This window comes from Scyliorhinus torazame, chromosome X (genome assembly GCF_047496885.1).
Source record: "Scyliorhinus torazame isolate Kashiwa2021f chromosome X, sScyTor2.1, whole genome shotgun sequence".
NCBI classification, from domain to species: Eukaryota; Metazoa; Chordata; class Chondrichthyes; order Carcharhiniformes; family Scyliorhinidae; genus Scyliorhinus; species Scyliorhinus torazame.
In genome coordinates this window covers 27815952-27835371 of record NC_092738.1, presented here as the reverse complement: position 1 = coordinate 27835371, position 19420 = coordinate 27815952, and the positions used below count along the sequence as shown (strand labels likewise).

The following is a 19420-nucleotide window of genomic DNA, read 5'->3' as shown; positions in this document are numbered from 1 at the left end:
AGCGTAATTGAAAACCAGCCCGCAATTGTGGATCAGATGGAAGATACTCATATAGTATCAACGGCTGCGATGGCGGATGAAGGCTGCAGCAGCAGAGAGATACCCAATTGTCGAGGTTCCCTTGCCAATGGAACTGGACCTACCCTCTGTCAAGAACCATGTGTCTGCCGATGTGCAATGGCATACCCACGTTAAAGATGTTCTGCACCAGGCATCTACGTAGAGGAAACCAGCACACCCCTACACAGACCAGCCATGTGGCGATCATCAGAAGGTGACCGAGATAGGACCATGCGATCTGAAGTCCCTAGCTTCGGACCGACGCGTAGGCGGTGGAGTTTGATTTAGTCGTCTCGCTCTTGGAATAAGAACAGGAGAGCGTTTCGGCAACTTTCTTCACAACTGAACAGCCCTATCGACTAGAATCTATAGAATCCCTACAGTGCAGAAGGAAGCCATTCGGCTCATCGAGTCACACCGGCTCATTGAAAGAGTACTCTACCAAGGCCCACTCTCCCGCCCTATCCCTGGTAAACCCCGTCCCTGGACACCTAAGGGGCGATGTAGCAGGGCAATCTACCCAACCTGCACATCTTTGGACTGTGGGAGGAAACCAGAGCACCCGGAAGAAACTCGCGCAGAAAAGGGGAGATAATGCAAACTCTACAGTCACCTAAGGCTGGAATTGAACTTGGGTCTCTGGCGCTGTGAGGCAGCAGTGCTAACCACTATTAAACACATGAAGAATGGAAAAGCCGCAAGATCCCAGCAGAGATTTTCAAAGTTGGAGGAAAAGAGAATGCTCGTCATCACCATCAGCTGTTGCTGAAAATCTGGGACAAATTTCTGCCGACCTCTGGGATGCTGTCATCACCCCCCATCTTCAAGAAAGGAGACAAAGCGGACTGTGGGAACTGCCGAAGAATCTCCCTACTCTCCCGGAAGCTTGTCGCCCAAATGCTTGCTAGCCCCCTTCTCCCAGTCTCTGAAGAAATCCCCAGAAAGGCAGTGTGGCTTCCAACCAAACCAGGGAACAGTGGTCACGATTTTCACTGCTCGCCAATGTCCAGGAGAAATGCCAGGAGCAGCATCAACCACTCTACATGGCCTTCATCAATCTCTCCAATGTTTTTGACTCGGAAGTGCTATGGGAGACCCTGTCAAAGGCAAGCTGTCTAGAGAAATTCATCAACATCCTCCTGACTTCTCCACGACAAGGCGGCAAGGTAGCATAGTGGTTAGCACTATTGCTTCACAGCGTCAGGGACCCGAGTTCGATTCCCGGCGTGGGTCACTGTCTGTGCGGAGTCTGCACGTTCTCCCTGTATCTGTGTGGGTTTCCTCCGGGTGCTTTGGTTTCCTCCTACAAATCCCGAAAGACGTGCTGTTAGATGAATTGGACATTCTGAATCCCCCTCCATGTACCCGAACAGGTGCCAGAGTACGACAACCAGGGGATTTTCGCAGTAATTTCATTGCAGTGTTAATGTAAGCCTACTTGTGACACTAATGAAGATTATTATTATTAGATGTCGGTGACAATCCCAACCGACAGAAATAAACCTTTTGAGGCCAAGACAGGAGTTGAGCAGGGATGTGTTGTTGCTCCACCCTTTTCTCCATCTTCATTGCCATCCTCCTTCACCTTGTCGAGAGTAAGCTTCCCAGTGGAGTTGAAATCGTCAACAGGATGGACAGAAAACATTTCAACCTCAATTGGTTGAAATCCAAAAAGAAAACTGCACTGGCATCGTTCGTGGAACTTCAGTATGCGGATGAGATCGCCATCTCCACTCTCTCAAGAAAATCCCCAAGCCATGCTTAACACCTTCGCGGAAGCATACCAATGAATTGGTTTCAGCCTCAACCTCAAGGAAACTTAAGTTCTTTACCAGCCTGTCCCTGGGCAAGATCTGGTCTCTCCCTCCACCATGACCCGGTCTCTCCCTCCATCACAATCAACGGAGAAACCCTACTAAACATGGAACATATCCCATACCTGGGGAGCCACCTCTTTTCTAAGGCTGACGTTTCAGGGATTCAACATCGTATCCAATCTGCGAGCGCCTCCTTCGGATGCGGAAGGACGAGAGCCTTTTGAGGCCATCCAAGATCCTTGTATACAGGGCGGTTGTCCTCCCAACTCTTCTATAGAGCTCAGAAACTTGGACTCTGTGCAGATGCCATCTCAAGGCCCTGGAGCGGTACCATCAATGCTGTCTGAGACGGATTTTCCGCGTCAGCTAAGAGGGCAGGAGTATCAGCGTCCTTGAAGGAGCCAAGAGGACCAGCATCGAGGCCATGATCATCTGAAACCAGCTGATTGGGCCATGTGCTTAGGATGTCAGAGTTTCTACTTGGAGGAACCTCCTGATTCAAGGGACACAATTCTTTGAGGACACCCGACTAAGAGGAGGCCTGGAAAAGGAGCCTGAGAAAGGAATATCACTGATCTGGAGTCCAAGGACCTATCCTACCTCCTGGAATCGCTTGCCAAGTGTGCGGTCAAAGATGCGGCTCATCAGCCGTGCCAGCACCCATCAGGTGGATGATCATACTCTTTAGTGAGTGATTGCCGAAGAAGACTACTCGAAGCACAGAAATGGAAACCCATCAGAAGCTGGGAGCAACTGAACTGTTTGCTGTAAGGACTATAATTCCATGGAGAGTGTGATGTTTGCTATGTCTAAATGGGGTATGTTCCTTTCCCTGTTGTTAATTATTAGTTCAAAAAGATAATGGTATTTAGTCAATTGTGCTTTCGGTCATTTGTTACAGTATAAGTTTTAAAATGTAAAATCGTGCCATTGCCATTCCTTCAGCTGTCGATACCTTTTTTGAATGTTATCAGTCTCTGATAACACTGCAATCTGCAACAGTTTTGATTATCCTGCCATCATGGTGGTTGGAGCCACAACAGGAAACCTAGTTAAACTTGAATTTTATTTTATCATTTAAAGAAGAAACTACAACTACCTACGGTTTGAGGGAGCTGGCTAGGCCACAAAAATGGTATCTGTAAATTATGTAAATATAGGTGGGTTATCATATCGTTTGATCGTGCATTTCAGCTTTAAAGCTGTTCAACATAAAGCTGTTTTAATTAATTTATGTGGATTTTATTTGACGAGTCAGTTTTTCAATATTGATTTGGTATGATCCAACAAGTTTGCTTTAAATGAGCTATTTGTGTTCACAATAGGGAACAGGAGAAATAAGTTCCAAGTTGCAAAGTATCACTTCAAACTGCTAATATAAAACACCTTTGCATGTGAAAGACCCTATTTGTTGGAATTGGGAGTACAAGAGGGGCTAGATAGCTCTGTTAGCTAGATGGCCAGTGTGTGGTTCAAAATAACGTCAATAGCACAGATTTGATTCCCATTCCGGCTGAGGTAAACTTGGGAACTGCCTCCTGAGTGGAAGCCAATAGCAAACTAGCACTGACAAAACCTACAAAGAAAATGGCTCCGGATGAGGCATTAACAGACGATGAGCTAAGGACCTGCTTTTGGGCAGGGCACACATGATGAACTTTTACACCTCAAGATGTTTTGCAAAAAGGGGTAGAGACTAAGTGGTAATTGAATAATTAGAGAAGTTGACAATGTAAGGAGACTGTTAAAGCTGGGAGGGAAACATATCAATAGAGATGAAGACCTAAGTGCCATCAGAGGGGCAGCACGGTAGCCTTGTGGATAGCACAATTGCTTCACAGCTCCAGGGTCCCAGGTTCGATTCCGGCTTGGGTCACTGTCTGTGTGGAGTCTGCACATCCTCCCCGTGTGTGCGTGGGTTTCCTCCGGGTGCTCCGGTTTCCTCCCACAGTCCAAAGATGTGCAGGTTAGGTGGATTGGCCATGATAAATTGCCCTTAGTGTTCAAAATTGCCCTTAGTGGGGTTAGGGTGGAGATGTTGACCTTTGGTAGGGTGCTCTTTCCAAGAGCCGGTGCAGACTCGATGGGCCGAATGGCCTCCTTCTGCACTGTAAATTCTATGAAATCTATGAAATCAAGTGAGGTTTGTTTTTGGGGGGGGTACATAGGTTGAGGCACAGTGTCAGAGTGGCGAGATTAAGGCATGGATTGGAGGAGGTTGTGGAAATGAGGTGTGAAGAGACAATGGTGGTGATTATAAGAGACCTGGGAGCCAGTGGAAATCTGAGGGGCTTTCAATGAATGTGGTAGGGCAGGATGTGGGCAACAAGAGTTTTGGAGGCACTGGAATTTGTGCCTTTCCCTGTTGTTGTGCCTCTTCCTGAGGGAGAGGCGCTTGAGATCCCGGCTGGTTAAGAGCACATTGGGGAAATGGTATTGAGATAATGAAAATTTAGCGTCGGGAAATGGTATTGAGATGATGAAAATTTAGCGTCGGGAAATGGTATTGAGATGATGAAAATTTAGCGTCGGGAAATGGTATTGAAATGATGAAAATTTAGCGAAGGGTTGCAGCAGTTAGGCAGGGTATGTGGCAGAGGTGGATGTATGCAGTCTTAATAATGGGTAGGATACGAATTTGAAACTCGTATTTATTGTGTCAAATGAGCAACCTTTTCATTGGCAATTTTATCCAAAAGCCTGTTTCTCTCCCCCCCCCCCCCCCCCCTGATACTTTACTGATTTTGTCTTGAAATAGCAGTGCAGTTGTACACTTGTCAGTCCAACCTAGTGGCTACTGATGAGTTGAATGCTCTCCACATACCCTAGTTGCACCAAGTGTATGATCACGTTTGTCACAAAGTTATGGTAATTTGTTTAAGAACAGGCCTCCATCCTTCCAAACTATAGTGTTTATGCACACAAGTTCTCCACATAGTGGCTTCTAGACCTTTGTGCTGTTGAAGAATGATGTTAAATGGAGGCAAGCCAAAGAAATTATGCCTCTTGGGCTGTTGGCAAAAAGCAGGGAGCGTCTGTCTTGATAGTGACATTTGCAGATCTTATGAAATATATTGCCCACTTTCTCCGTTTAACAGGGGAGGGTGCATGATGTGATGTATATGGCCCTAGCAGAAGATGAAAAGATATTTTTAATAACTAATACCTGTATTTCTCAATGTTTCTTTGCCCTTTTGAATATTGCTGATTTTTTTTTTTTTTTTTAAAGCTAAAGCATTTCCAATTTACTGGAGAGGTGCGTATCTTTTATACCAAAGTACATGCTTCACTTGTGCCCAGTAATTTCTAACCTGAAAAGCTGGATAGTGAGTGAGTCAGAAAACAGCCATTGATTACGTCAAATTGTGCTTTGCCATTCAACTGTCATTGTAGTTCAATTCCTTCATTGCAAAGTCACTTGTTGTCGTTGAAGCAACTGCACAGTATATAGAAAGTCTAGAAGTCTCCATTGTACATTACCAGTAAGGAGACGGTGCACATCATGTCGAACCCCAGTGTTCACCCAGTAAGTACAGAATCTTTTGATGACAGTTAGGAAGAATATGCTACACTTCACTACTGTTTTCTGTACAGCTGACTTTTCTGATCTTTCATGTGTTCCATAATTTGATCAGGTTTTAAAAATTTACTTTGCATTATTTAGAGATATTTCAAAGTTAATTTTACAAATTCTGCCAAAGAAAAAATAATTTCCCCAGAATTTCTATGCGTAATTGTTTGTCGAATTGTAATTGTCGGAACACTTCAACACTATTTCAGTTAAATGATAGTTTTTTCCTTTTCCTTGCTGTCGTTGCGGTATCTATTTAAAACTGATTTCCAATGGGAATGCATCGGGTAGCGTTTTTTAAAAAAGAAAAGCTTAATTGGTTAAGTTCTTTCTCTAAATTTGCTGTTACCTCTACTTAATTGAATGGTTTCTTCCCAAATAGTTGCTCAAGTGAGTAAAAACTGAAGATATGGAAGCACTTTCTGTTTGAGATGTGTGCTAAGCCTGTTGACTGAAGTATTTTGTGCTTAATTTCTACATGTTAGCAGGTCTTCAACTATTACAAACTTTCCGTCAAATGTAAATGTAACAGTGTTAAACAGCTAAACCTTGGGTTGTGACTGATTTGAAGATTTTTTTTTTTAAATTTGGTTGTAATAGCAATTCTTAATCGTTCCTGCAACATGCAAACCTGAATCTAAGCCATGCTGTAGGGTGCTATAAACGTGTTTATAAAAAAAAAAATGTTTCATCCTTGACCACTTGATGCTTGCAAAATTTTGCGCGTGAATTCATTTTGGGCATTTTCCCAAGCGTGGAAACTGCCACTTTTTTCGAATAACAACATTGTTACACTCCCATGCAGTGCAGATGCAGTCCTTGCATTGATGTCCAATCTATAGTTGCTCATAGCACTTCAGTGTCATGTGTCGGGGCCGGTTTAGCACAGGGCTAAATCGCTGGCTTTGAAAGCAGACCAAGGCAGGTCAGCAGCACGGTTCAATTCCCGTACCAGCGTCCCCGAACAGGCAACTAGGGGCTTTTCACAGTAACTTCATTTGAAGCCTACTTGTGACAATAAGCGATTTTCATTTCATTTCGTGTCTTTCATAGTAATCTTTCATTTAATGTAGCAGCTATGGTTCAGTTAGTAGGATTCTTGCCTCTTAGAAGATTGTGGGTTCAAGTCCCACTCCAGAGGCTCCTTCCTTACAATACTGAAGGTGTGCTTATGCCATGTGGACTGTACTGAATTACAAAAAAGACTTGAGCACAAATCTTGATTGACTCCCATTGCCAGTGCTGAGATAGTGCTGCAGAGTTAGAGGGGCAATCTTTTGGATGAGAGATTAAACAGAGTCCCTATCTGCTCACTGAGGCTGTCAAAGATCCGATGCATGGCACTATTGTGAAGAAGAGAAGGGGAGTTTTCCCCCAATGTCCTAGCTGATATTTAACCTTCAATCGACATCACAAAAAAACGATTACCTGGTCATTATCACAGTGCACACAACTTGGCTAGCATGTTTCTTATAAATATTACTGTACTTCAAAAGTACTTTGCCTGCGCAATGCATTTTTGGGGCATTCTGCAATTGTGAAAGGTGCTTTATAATTGCAAGTTTGTCTGTCCTGGACAGTGGATATTCATAGGCTATTCAACAGGGTGTATGCAAGTCAAATTTGGTACTGTTTTTGTTCAAAGTTCACACTCAACCGGTTGGAAATCAAATGTGATACAATCTGTCCGGCGAAGCTCCGTACTGCAACCTTTTTGTACAAACCTCAGATTTTTGTGTTTAGCTCTAGTTGGTTCTGTATTTTTTGCTGTTTTCTACTCCTCCTCTCTGATTGTAATACATTGAAGAAAAATTGCTTCAGTGAGCCAGGAGTAGTGTAGCCGTCTGGGATGGCCACTTCCAACAAGGTACAGAGAAACCCGCAAAGCCTTGTGGGTAAAATGGACAAGCCAAGACTCGGGCAGGCTCAGAGCCTGAAACGCATATACGTAAGCCAGAAATCCAGACGGTATCGAAACTCCATCCAATTAGCATTGTAATGGGGCCGATTAGCATTTGATGGCCCATCTTCACCAAAACAAAGGACTGGTACTCAAGCAACCGGGACAGCCCGAGACATTTTGGCGCCACTCCCTGTTCAAGGGAAACGCAAACAACAGGGTCAATGACCGCTTAGGACATGCCCAGCCAGCCAGATCCCCACCCACTTATTGGCTAAGGAAACGAACAGAGTGATCAGGGATCACCCAATTAGTAAGGCCCAAATCGCGAAGGACCACCCAAAAGAGCGCGAACCCCCCCCCCCCCCCCCCCCCCGAGTATAAGAAGAAGAGTTCACCATATGTTCGCGCTCTTGGCCCTGATACCCCGGTCACTGCCATCGCCAATTGCAGCAACCCCAGAAGCAAGTCCAAGTTCAACGCCCGCTACCAGATGGATGAGCCCAGCTGAGCAGCAGTTACTCCTTCGAACCCGAGAGATCCAGAATTGAACAGCGGCCACTGTTTTCTGACCTAAGACGGGTGCCCGAAGTTAAGTACAGGTTGTCTTAGTTGATAGGTGTAGTTAACTAGTAGTGTTTATGTTGCATGACTAATTGTGTGTAAATAAAGTACCCTTGACCTTGGACTAACTAATTGGTGTTTGGCTCTTTGATCGATAGCCGGTTGAAACTTGTGGTGGTATCATTTGATACCTGGCGACTCTAAGCATTCGGAACATAGATAACATAGAAAGAAAGGCTAATTCACTGATTTCCAAAACTGGAACAGAGCCACGGAAAAGACAAAGTAGAAAAGAAAAAGGCAACAGTATGCCCTGCTAATCTTGATAGTGCCATGAGATATTTTTAAACACCTACTGAAAAAGACTGATAGGACTTCAGTTTGGCATCCTATTTGAAATATGGGGCGAAATTCTCCCGAAACGGCGCAATGTCCGCCGACTGGCGCCCAAAACGGTGCCAATCAGACGGGCATCGCGCCGCCCCAAAGGTGCGGAATGCTCCGCATCTTTGGGGGTCGAGCCGCAACATTGAGGGGCTAGGCCGACGCCGGAGGAATTTCCACCCCGCCAGCTGGCGGAAACGGCCTTTGTTGCCCCGCCAGCTGGCGCGGAAATGACGTCCCCGGGCGGCGCATGCGCGGGAGCGTCAGCGGCTGCCGACAGTTTCCCACGCATGCGCAGTGGAGGGAGTCTCTTCCGCCTCCGCCATGGTGGAGACCGTGGCGGAGGTGGAAGGGAAAGAGTGCCCCCACGGCACAGGCCCGCCCGCGGATCGGTGGGCCCCGATCGCGGGCCAGGCCACCGTGGGGGCACCCCCCGGGGCCAGATCGCCCCGCGCCCCACCCCCAGGACCCCGGAGCCCGCCCACGCCGCCTTGTCCCGCCGTTCAAAAGGTGGTTTAATCCGCGCCGGCGGGACAGGCAATTTATCGGCGGGACTTCGGCCCATCCGGCCCGGAGAATCCAGCGGGGGGGCCCACCAACCGGCGCGGCCCGATTCCCGCCCCCGCCGAATATCCGGTGCCGGAGACTTCGGCAACCGGCGGGGGCGGGATTCACGGCAGCCCCCGGCGATTCTCCAACCTGGCGGGGGGTCGGAGAATGACGCCCTCGGTCTCCAACAGCATATACCTTTTTACTCTTCTACAGTTGGGTATCAACCCACTCTAGCCATAGGTAAAAATACTTCCAAACTAACACATTGTGACGTCATGCCATGGCTTTTTTTCCACGTAATTTAAAATAAAGTTGGTATGACTGCAGTGCATTTGAATGAAGTGCAGATTTGTATCCCAATCAAGTTTGGGTTGCAGAGGTAGCCATTGCTGACCAACCGAATATCAGGACCTCTTGATTTTTCACTTTGTGGGATGTGGTCTGACTGGTAGTTTTGCACCATGAGCAGTCGTATACAGTTTGAACCTGTGGTTCTCCTGATTTGGAACAAAATATGATGAAATTTAAATTTGTTCCATAATCCAAAGCCAATACTTGTTCCTGATTAGTAAATGAACGATCACGTGGGTTAGGGCACTTTTACATTTGGCTCTCCTAGTTTGGACTGAGGAGTGCACAGGCACTGATACCTGTGTGCCAGCTTACATTGCTAAAACAAGCCTCCTTATGCCAATGATTTGATCCACAGACCTATGAAAATTTAGATCTCTTCTGCCAGTGGGGTAGGGAGCTTGTTTTACCAATGCAAATGCAGAGAACTGGATCATTAATTTGAACTCCCCCAGCCAGGACTGCAGAAGTGTAAAAAGTAGAGGCACCTTTAATTGTACTTCACAGCTGTTAAATGACACTTAAGTGACTGGAACTGGTTATTCCGAGGCAGTTTTTCTGCTCCCTAAAATCTAAAGCTCCTTGCTGTCAGGTTTTGTTGAAATGTGAAAATCCTGATCAAATACATTTTGTCCCACAGTTTCACAGAATCCCTGTTGTTCCTCTATGAATTTGAGTTGATGCAGTTTTGGACTTTATGCTCTCTTTCCTTCTGTAATTCCTTTCCCTGCACTTCCATTGCTTCCCCTTCATAGGGAAAAGGTTACTGACACGGAGAGTGGACAGCCAATTTAAATTCTGAGATTTTGGGGGTCAAATTTCCCGTTCCAGCCTCCCCGAACAGGTGCCGGAATGTGGCGACTCGGGGCTTTTCACAGTAACTTCATTTGAAGCCTACTTGTGACAATAAGCGATTTTCATTTCAAATATTGGCCCATACTGTGCTGGAGATGGGACCAGTTTGCTTAGCTGGTTGGAATGTGGGACTTAATGACATCAACTGTGCAGGTATAGTTAGTCCCTGTACCAGCTGAGGTGGTTGTTGAGGCCTGCGACTTCTACTTGTCCCATTGCAAATACTGCTAGAAATGGGTTTATGTGGGGTGCCATGATTAGCAACTCCTGGACACCAGAGGACAAACACATGGAGCGAGAGAATATTTGGAGCGTACCATGAGACTACCCTGCCATTCAGATAGAAAATATTTTGCAGTGCAAATTTTGGGATGCGAGGAGACAAATGGGGCAGGGCTAACAGTCCGTTCTGTCAAGATACTGAAAGAAATAGGTTGGATTTCGAGAGAGAGGGAAAAAAAACAAAGACAATTTTTTTCTTTGGAAGATATCAAGAACAATGTAATATGATCTACGTGGCAAAGCTCAGTTTGGGCTGCATTGGAAGCACTTTGCTCGAGACCGCCCTTTGTATTCCAGCTGAATGCCTGAGGAGAGGTGACATTAGCTGCCTTCAATATCAAGGTAACTTTTGAAATGAAAGGAAAATCAAATGAAATGAAAATCGCATATTGTCACAAGTAGGCTTCAATGAAGTTACTGTGACAAGCCCCTAGCTGCCACATTCCGGCGCCTGTTCGGGGAGGCTGGTGCGGGAATTGAACCGTGCTGCTGGCCTGCCTTGGTCTGCTTTCAAAGCCAGCGATTTAGCCCTGTGCTAAACCAGCCTCTGGACCAAGACTGGTCCAGGAGTGAACCAAGACTGGCAAAAAGGAACCACAGCAAAACTGAGATCAAGAGGGATGAACAGGAAAATAATGGAAGGTGGCTGTGGCTGTTGCAGGCCAGTGGCTGTTCCTCAAAGAAATATCCTCAGCCCAGCTACCTTCAGCTGTTTGATCCAGTGATGCTTTTCTCCATCCGAAGGTCAAGATTGGGGTTGTTCACTGATTTTGCCAGTGTTCAGTTCCATAATGAAAGCCCATGCCAGCCTACAACCTAATATAAGGACTTGAGATTGAGGAGCAGGAGTAGGCCATCAGGCGCCTTATGTCTGATCCGCTGTTAAATAAATAAAATCATGACTGATCTGACTGTGGCCTCAATTCCATTTTCTTGTCTGTTTCCCATCACCCTTTACTCCCTTGTTCATCAAACATGGTCTTGAAAATGTTCAATGAACAAGTCTCCATTGCTGGCTGTGGTAGAGAATTCCAAAGACTAATGACTGTCTGAGAGAAATAATTTCTCCCCATCTCGAGTCTTAAACGGGAGGCCCTTTGTTTTTGGACTGTACTTCTGGTTCTATATTTTCCACAGTGTGCAAATGCAACATCTCACCTTGGTCTTCAATGGTACCACGACATCCAGGTCATCATTGCCCAGAAGATTAACTGGCCAACCATGTTAACACTGAATAGAAGGGCAGCACGGTGGCACAGTGATTAGCACTGCTGCCTTATAGCACTGAGGTCCCAGGTTCGATCCCGGCCCTGGTTTACTGTCCGTGTGGAGTTTGCACATTTTTCCCATGTCTCCGTGGGTCTCGCCCCCACAACCCAAACAGATGTGCAGGGTAGGTGAATTGGCCACGCTAAATTGCCCCTTAATTGGAAACAAAAGAATTGGGTACTCTAAATTTTTTTTATTTTTTTTAAAGCACTGAATAGCTCACCTCCTGTCCACTGAAACTGTCTCCATCATATGCAGATCTTATGCCTGCAGCACAGTGGTGTATTCACTACTTGGCACAACAGCACTCCAAGCTTCACACTCCCTTGATTGGTGGTCCTGGACTCTCAAAAATGACTGAAGCCCTGTGAGAGCAGTTATCCACAAGCTACCAGATTAACTGCAGCTCCCCCTGTGACCTCTTATCACTAAGAATGACAAAACCAGCAATATCTCAGACGTCATCACCTCCAGTTTCCCTCCAATTCACATGCACTTGGGCATACATCACTGTTCCTGTATTGTTACGTGTTATGAGATTACCATATGAGCATTCTCTACACAACAGCATTGTGGGAGCAGCACTGGAACCATAGTGGTTCAAGCAGAAAGCTCACTATTGCCACCACCTTGGGGTCAATAGGGATGCCGTGCTTCTATGGTAAAAGTCACAATTCCGAAACCACTGGCAACGTCTTTAAATCATGGATTTAAAGGGTAACTTTCTGAACCACTACAGAAATGCCACTTGCCTCGATTATATAGCTGTGTCTGATTAGTATTCATTTGTGCTTTTAAAACTACCTTCTTAGCACTATTTAGGTTCTTCAAATTAAGGAAAGATGAGACTGGTTGCACCTTAAGAGATAAATAGTTGATTAATTTTAGGATGACTACCTTTAAATGTACTAAATGTTTTTATTTTCCACCTATTGCGTTTTAATTGCACAACAAATATTTGCAGAGGATTTTCAAGTAGATGACCTTTCAGTCAGACTGATGGAAAAATTGAACGATTAAGCACAAAGCTAACTATGTAGAGAAAGATTTAGTCTGTGCTGTCTTCAAAAACAATGGAATTGCTCTCTATTAGAGGTGATTATAAAATTTTATTAATCTAGTTTAACTTCATGCATATTCTGACCCTTCTGAGAGGTTCATCAAATGAGAGCTGCATTTATTTAATAATTATTATTTTAGAAATATTTTTCACTGCTTTTCAGGACTGGGTTTACAACAAATCTCCCATCAGTCCAATAGCTTATGGCAACCAGGGATACTTAAGTAATCTGCATTTACCTGATAACAAAGTACAACCTGGAATTCCACAGGAGTCCTGTGTTCCCATTGTAAAGCTATTTAAATTGAACTAATAGCTTTCCATTACATAGTAATTTGATGGGTTCTGCTCTTTTCCCCCCCCCCCCCTCAAAAAAAAACCTTTTAAAAAGAAAACTGTGATTTATGGTCCAAACATAAAATATTCCTCTCTTTATTTTTGAAATATAAAACTTTGAGCATCTTATTTACTTTTTTGTGTATTTAGTATAACAAATATGGATTTTGTTCCAGTATGTGATTAGTAAGCACAGGTTTTTAAAAAAAAAAGTTAAATCCCAATCGGCCATTCATTGGGATTCAGGTGCACAGTGCAGCTTCTCGCAGATCATGGTAACACTGTTTGCTGTCTGCACTGTTGGGAGTCTAATGGGTAGGGAGGTTGTGTAGCTGCTTGATATGTTTGATAACTGATTACTTATGTCGTAAATTTCGGGAAAAGTACTATGTTTCTGGTGTTTGCATAAAACATTTGCATTGTGTCAAGGCTTTGAATTGCTGCAAGCTCTTACTTATACAAGGTATGTGCAAAGAATTGCATTAGATTGAGGTATGCTCATTCTTTTTATAGGCTGGGCTTTTTTCCAGCACCTTTCTTGTGTTCACAGTTTCCATAAGCAGGAGTCTCTGACGAATCAAAGCATGTGTGTCTGTTCTCTAAGGAATATGGGTTAGCGTAGCCATTGTTCAACAATTAACCATCAATCACAGTAAATCACTTTGTAGACACTACTTGGGATATCCTTTATTTTCCTACGTTGCCTGGTAAGATGGGAAAATGTCACATTGCTGGACTTGTGGATGATGGTGATTAGAAATCAAGTTATATACTGAAAGATTGGCAACATAGGGATATAATATAATAACCAGGGATCCAGCAAGGTAATTCTCTAACACTTGTGCGGCTACTGCGAATACAAGCAGTCCCTCAAACATGAAAGTTGAAAACGCCACAGACCTGAGGATTAGGTGTGTAATATTTGTTTTTGTTTTTACTTCTAGCACAGCACTTTGAAAATGGACATAGAAGACTGCAATGGTCGTAGTTACATTTCAGGTAAGGGAGAAGTCTATTTTTATTGTAGAACCATAGGAGACCATTCTGCGCAGCGTGTCCATACCAGCTTCCTGCAACAACAAATCCGCTCGTCCCACTCCGCTGTCATTTTTCTGTAGCCCTTTAATTTATTTGTCTTCGGATAGTTATCCAATTCCCTTTTGAAAGCCACAATTAAATCTGCTTCCGTCAGACCTTCAGGCAGTGCATTCCAGATCCTAACCACTGACTGAGTAAAAAAAAGTTCCCCCTCATGTTGCTGTTGTTTCCGTTGCCAATCACCTTAAATTGGTGTCCTCTGATTCCCAATCCTTCTGCCAATAGGAACAGGCTCTCCCTCGTGATTTTAAAAAAAAATTGAGTACCCAATTCTTTTTTTTTTCCAATGAAGGGGCAATTTCCAATGAAAGGGCAATTTAGCGTGGCCAATCCACCTACTCTGCACATCTTTGGGTTGTGGGGGTGAGACCCACGCAGACACTGGGAGAATGTGCAAACTCCACACAGACAGTGACCCGGGGCTGGGATCGTGCTAACCACTGCGCCACCGTGCCGCCGACCCCTCCTGATTTGGAACACCTCCATCAAAGTTCCCTTTAATTTTCTCAAGGAGAACAACCTCTGCTTCTCCAATCTATTCACATAACTGAAGTTCTTCATCCCTGGAACCATTCTGCTGAATCTTTCTTCACTCCAATGCCTTCATATCTTTCCGAAAGTGTTGTGCTCAGAACTGAATACTATACTCCAGGTGAGGCCGAACCAGTGTTTTATGCCGGTTTATCATAACTCACTTTTGTACTGTCTGCCACTACGTATAAATCCCAGGATCTGTATGCTGTATTACAGCTTTCTCAACCCGTTTTGCCTCCTTCAGTGATTTGTGCACTTGTACCCCGGAGTCCCTTTGCCCTGTACTCCTTTAAAATTGTACCCTTTACTTTGCCTTAGTTATTCCTACCAAAATTATATTTTATTTCTTCCATGGGCTGTGGGCATTATTGGCAAGACCAAAGTGAGTATTGGTCCAATGGAAAGTGTGCCTGGAGAATTGATAATTGAAAGTAGGGCAATGGCTGATGCATTGGACAGGTATTTTGCATTGATCTTCACTATAGAGGACACTGGTAATATCCCAGAAATCGTTGTAAATCAGGAAATGGGAGGGAAGGAAAAACTCCGGAAAGTGGTGTTGTCCCCAGGTTTGGCTAGACCTCACCTTAAGATCTTGAAAGTGGCAAATGAGATAGTCGATGCATTCAGAGAAGGTTCCATTAGATTGGAAGATAGCAAATGTAACTCTATTCAAAATGGAAAGGAGACTGAAAGCAGGAAATGTAGGCCAGTTAGCGTAGCATCTGTCATAAGGAAAACGTGAGAAGCCATTATTAAAGATGTTGTAGCAGGGCACTTCAGGCAGAGTCATCATGGTTTGTGAAAGGAAACCATGTTTAACCAATTTATTGGAGTTCTTTGAAGAAACACATTTGCAGTGAATAAAGGGGAACCGGTGGATGTACTGTACTTCAATTTGCAGAAGGTATTTGATAAGATGCCACATCAAAGGTTATTGTGGAAAATAAAAGCTCATGGTGTAGGGGATAACATATTGGCATGGATAGAAGATTGGCTAGCTAATGGGAAACAGTAGGCATAAGTGGGTCATTTTCTGGTGGCAATGTGTGATGAATGATGTGCCACAGGTAATCGGTGCTGGGGCCTCAATATTTTACAATTTTTATATAAATGACTTGGATTCGTATATATCTATCTTTAGGTACCAGCGTTTATGGCCCTCCCTAATTGCCTTGGGGGAGGTGTTGGTAGTGAGCCATCTTTTCTGACCTGCTGCAGTCAACGTGGTATATGTACACCCACAGTGCTGGTGGGGAGGGAGTTCCAGGATTTTGACTCCGTGACAGTGAAGGACCAACAATGTCGTTCTAGGTCAAGATGGTGTGTGGATTGAAGAGCAATTTGCACGTAGTGTTGTCCCCATGCATCTGCTGCCCTTGACTTTTTAGGTAATGGAGATCGAGGGTTTGGAAGGTGCAGTCAAATGAAGCTTGGTTCTTCCCACCAAATTAGATCACTTTACTCTTTCCTGCGTTAGATTTCGTCGACCAGTTGTCCACTCATTCCACCACCCTGTCTATGTCTTCGAAGTTTTTCACTATCCTACTTGCGATACTTCCAAGCTTTGTGTTACCTGCAAATTTCAGAATTGTGCCCTGTCCACTCAAGTTTAGGTCATTAATAATATATACCAAGATGGTGTATATTATGGAGGCATGGTGGTACAGTGATTAGCACTGCTGCCTCTCAGTGCCAAGGACCCAGGTTCGATCCCGGAATTGGGTGACTGTGTGGAGTTTGAACATTCTCCCCATGTCTGCGTGGGTTTCCTCCGGGTGCTCTGGTTTCCTCCCACAGTCCAGGTTAGGTGGATTGGTCACGATCAATGCGTGGGGTTCAGGGGATAGAGCGGGGGTGTGGGCCTCGGTCGAGTGCTCTTTTGGAGCGTTGGTGGAGAGTCATTGGGCTGAATGGCCCCCTCCTGCGCTGTAGGGATTCGCACATTTTGAGGGGGTGTTACGCAGGTGGAAAATATGGGAACACTGAGAGCTGGTGATTCTCCTTCGGTAGGGAATGTCTAAGCACTACCAAACAAGGACTTCAACAAACAAAGGACAACAGTCAGACCAGGAGGACTCGCGAGGTGCGACTGTGAAAAGGATGGCAGAGAGCTCTGTGGCTTCGTTGCCCACACGGTCAACGGAGCAACTAGTGGAGTTTTTGACGGCTGAATTTCAGCAGCAGAGGAAGGTGACCTCGGGGGACTTGGCTGGGGTGACCGAGCCGATCTGGGCTGCCCTAGAGCGAGTGGAGCAGAGGCTGGAGACGCAGACTGCGTTGCTCCAGAAGGTGGAGGAATTGGTGGCCGATCATGAGGATTGCTTGGTCTTGTTGGAAGCAGAAATGTTGTTGAGGGCAGAGGGCCAGAAAAAGTTGAGGGAGGGCGGCACGTGGCACAGTGGGTAGCACTGCTCTCTACGCCGCTGAGGACCTGGGTTCGATCCTGGCCCTGGGTCACTGTCCGTGTGGAGTTTGCACATTCTCCCCGTGTCTGCATGTGTTTCGCCCCCACAACCCAAAGATGTGCAGGGTAGGTGGATTGGCCAAGTTAAATTGCCCGTTAATTGGAAAAAAATAATAATTGGGTACTCCAAATTTAACCAAAAAAGAAAAGGGAAATTTAAACAAAAAAGAAAAGTGGGCAGAGTGAGTGTGCTGGGATGGAGGTGCTTGAATGTCTGGAGGCTGGTTTGTGAAGAATGTTTCCTGGTGCTGTTTTTCTCTTTATATAATTGATAAAAAATATATTTTTTAAACTTCACACTTTTCTGTTAAATCTGTACAGGCTTCCTTAAATAAGCCACATTATTGCTTGTAAAAGCTTTTCTACCACCAAGGTTAAACTGACTGGCCTCTACCTGCTGGGCCTACCCAAACACCCTTTTCTTTTGAGCAAGGGTGTAAGATTTGCAATATTCCAGTTCTCTGGCACCACGCCAAAAGGAGGACTGGAAGATTATGACCAGTATCTCCACAGTTTTCACTCTTTCCTTGGACGCATTTCATCCGGTCCTGGTGACCTGTCAACGTTAAATACATCCAGCCTCTCTAATTTTAGCCCATGCTGTGTCTCAACTACTTCCTCTTGCACTATGACATGGCAGTATCATCCCTTTCTGTAAAGACAAATGCGAAGTCCATTTAATGCCACAGCTATGCCTCCCCTTTTAGTTCCTAAATTGGCCTCACTCCTGTTACTACCTTTTTACTATTTATATGCCTGTCAAAAACTTCTGGATTCCCTTGGCTGCCAAACCCATCTCCTACTGTCTCATTGCTGCTCCTAGTTGTTTTTTCATTTCCCCCCCCCGAACCTTCTATATTCAACCTTGTCAGGTGAACAATACGATTGAGAAAATCTGTCATGTGCACCACTTTTCTGTTTCATCTTACACTATCTTTTTTTTGTAATCCAGGGAGCTCTGGATTTGTACTCTCAGATGGAATGTACCTTGATTGCCCTAACCAAACTATCTCCTCTTTGAAGGCAGCCCATTGTTCCTTCCAGTTTGCCATCCAATCTTTGAATTCATTTGACTTGAGTCTTGAATCATTGACGTTGGCCCTTGCCCAATTCATTATTTTTGCTTTGGATTCTTGTCTTTTACTGTCCCCCTAAATGTTTCCCTCCTGACATATGATCCACTTGACCTGCCTCATTCCCTGAACCAGATGCAGCAATGCCTCCTTCCTTGTTGGACTGGAAACGTGTAGAAGATTCTCCTGAACATACACTAGAGCAGTGGTAGGAAACCTACGGCCCATCTGAGTTCTGAGTGCGCCCAACGAGACATTTTGGCTGTAGACCATGTGCAGAGTTGCCACATCCACTGATTTCCGTTTGCGGAATTTTTTCCCCACCAGCATGACTGAAGTGATGCAAACTTAAGTGAAGTGAGGTGCAGACTGATGGCTCTCAATCAATGTTGTGTGCAGTGCGCTTCCTCTGCGTCAGTGTAAATATTTATTTTTAATCATTTGAAGTTGATGGTTCTAAATGAATGATTAATAATTTTCTGTAACTCGTTATGGAATATTCGATGTGTGTTAAATATATTCAATCTTATTCATGAGATCATGGTTAGTCAACCAGCCTGGACGGCCCATTGAGATGAAGGATGGCTACTCATGCAGCCCACTTACCTAGGGTGCCAATCGTTGCTCTAGAAACTCATCTCCATTTCTGCCCTTTACATTATCACTATCACAGTCTATATTATGACAATTAAAGCCTCTCATTAAATTATTCTTGCACCTCTTGCAATTTCCTTGCACACTTGTTTCTTTCCCACTACAGAATGCACCCAGTAGTGTAATGGTGCCTCTATTGTTCCTTTACTCGAACCAAATAGATTCTGTACGTGGCCCCTCTTGGACATCATCTCTCTGTAGCACTGTAATGTTCTCCTTCATTGGTAATGCTACCCCTCCTTTCTCTCCCTGTCATGTTTTGACTTCAACTTCCAGTCATCTGGACCAATTGGTTTTCTTTTTAACTTTGCAGAAACATTCTAAACTGTACTGGATAAAATGCTTCATGTGTTGACTTCATGTACGTATGTTGATCCTTAGTGGAGACATCTTGCTCGGCTCACTATTCAATTTGCATGGCGGCGCTCACTGTCGAGGCTCTTGTGTGAACAAAGCCACTTGGCAATTTGAGAAACAAACCTGTGCCTAAGTGCTCCATGGAGCATCATTAGGCTGTGATATTGACTACATGACTAACATGCAATACATGATTGCAATATTGACATGGGGATTGTACTGTTCTGTGTGTGCAC

General features: G+C 44.7%; 1 protein-coding gene across 2 annotated transcripts in view; it reads left to right on the top strand.

The window, feature by feature from the left end:
* Positions 1–19420, top strand: part of ikzf4 (IKAROS family zinc finger 4) — a 187155-nt gene that overhangs the window by 69855 nt on the left and 97880 nt on the right. For both annotated transcript variants that reach the window (XM_072493859.1, XM_072493858.1), the window contains exon 2: positions 13946–14000. In XM_072493859.1, coding sequence (XP_072349960.1) covers positions 13961–14000 — 40 coding nt within the window. In that variant the 5' untranslated portion in view covers positions 13946–13960. The remainder of the gene's footprint in view (positions 1–13945; positions 14001–19420) is intronic.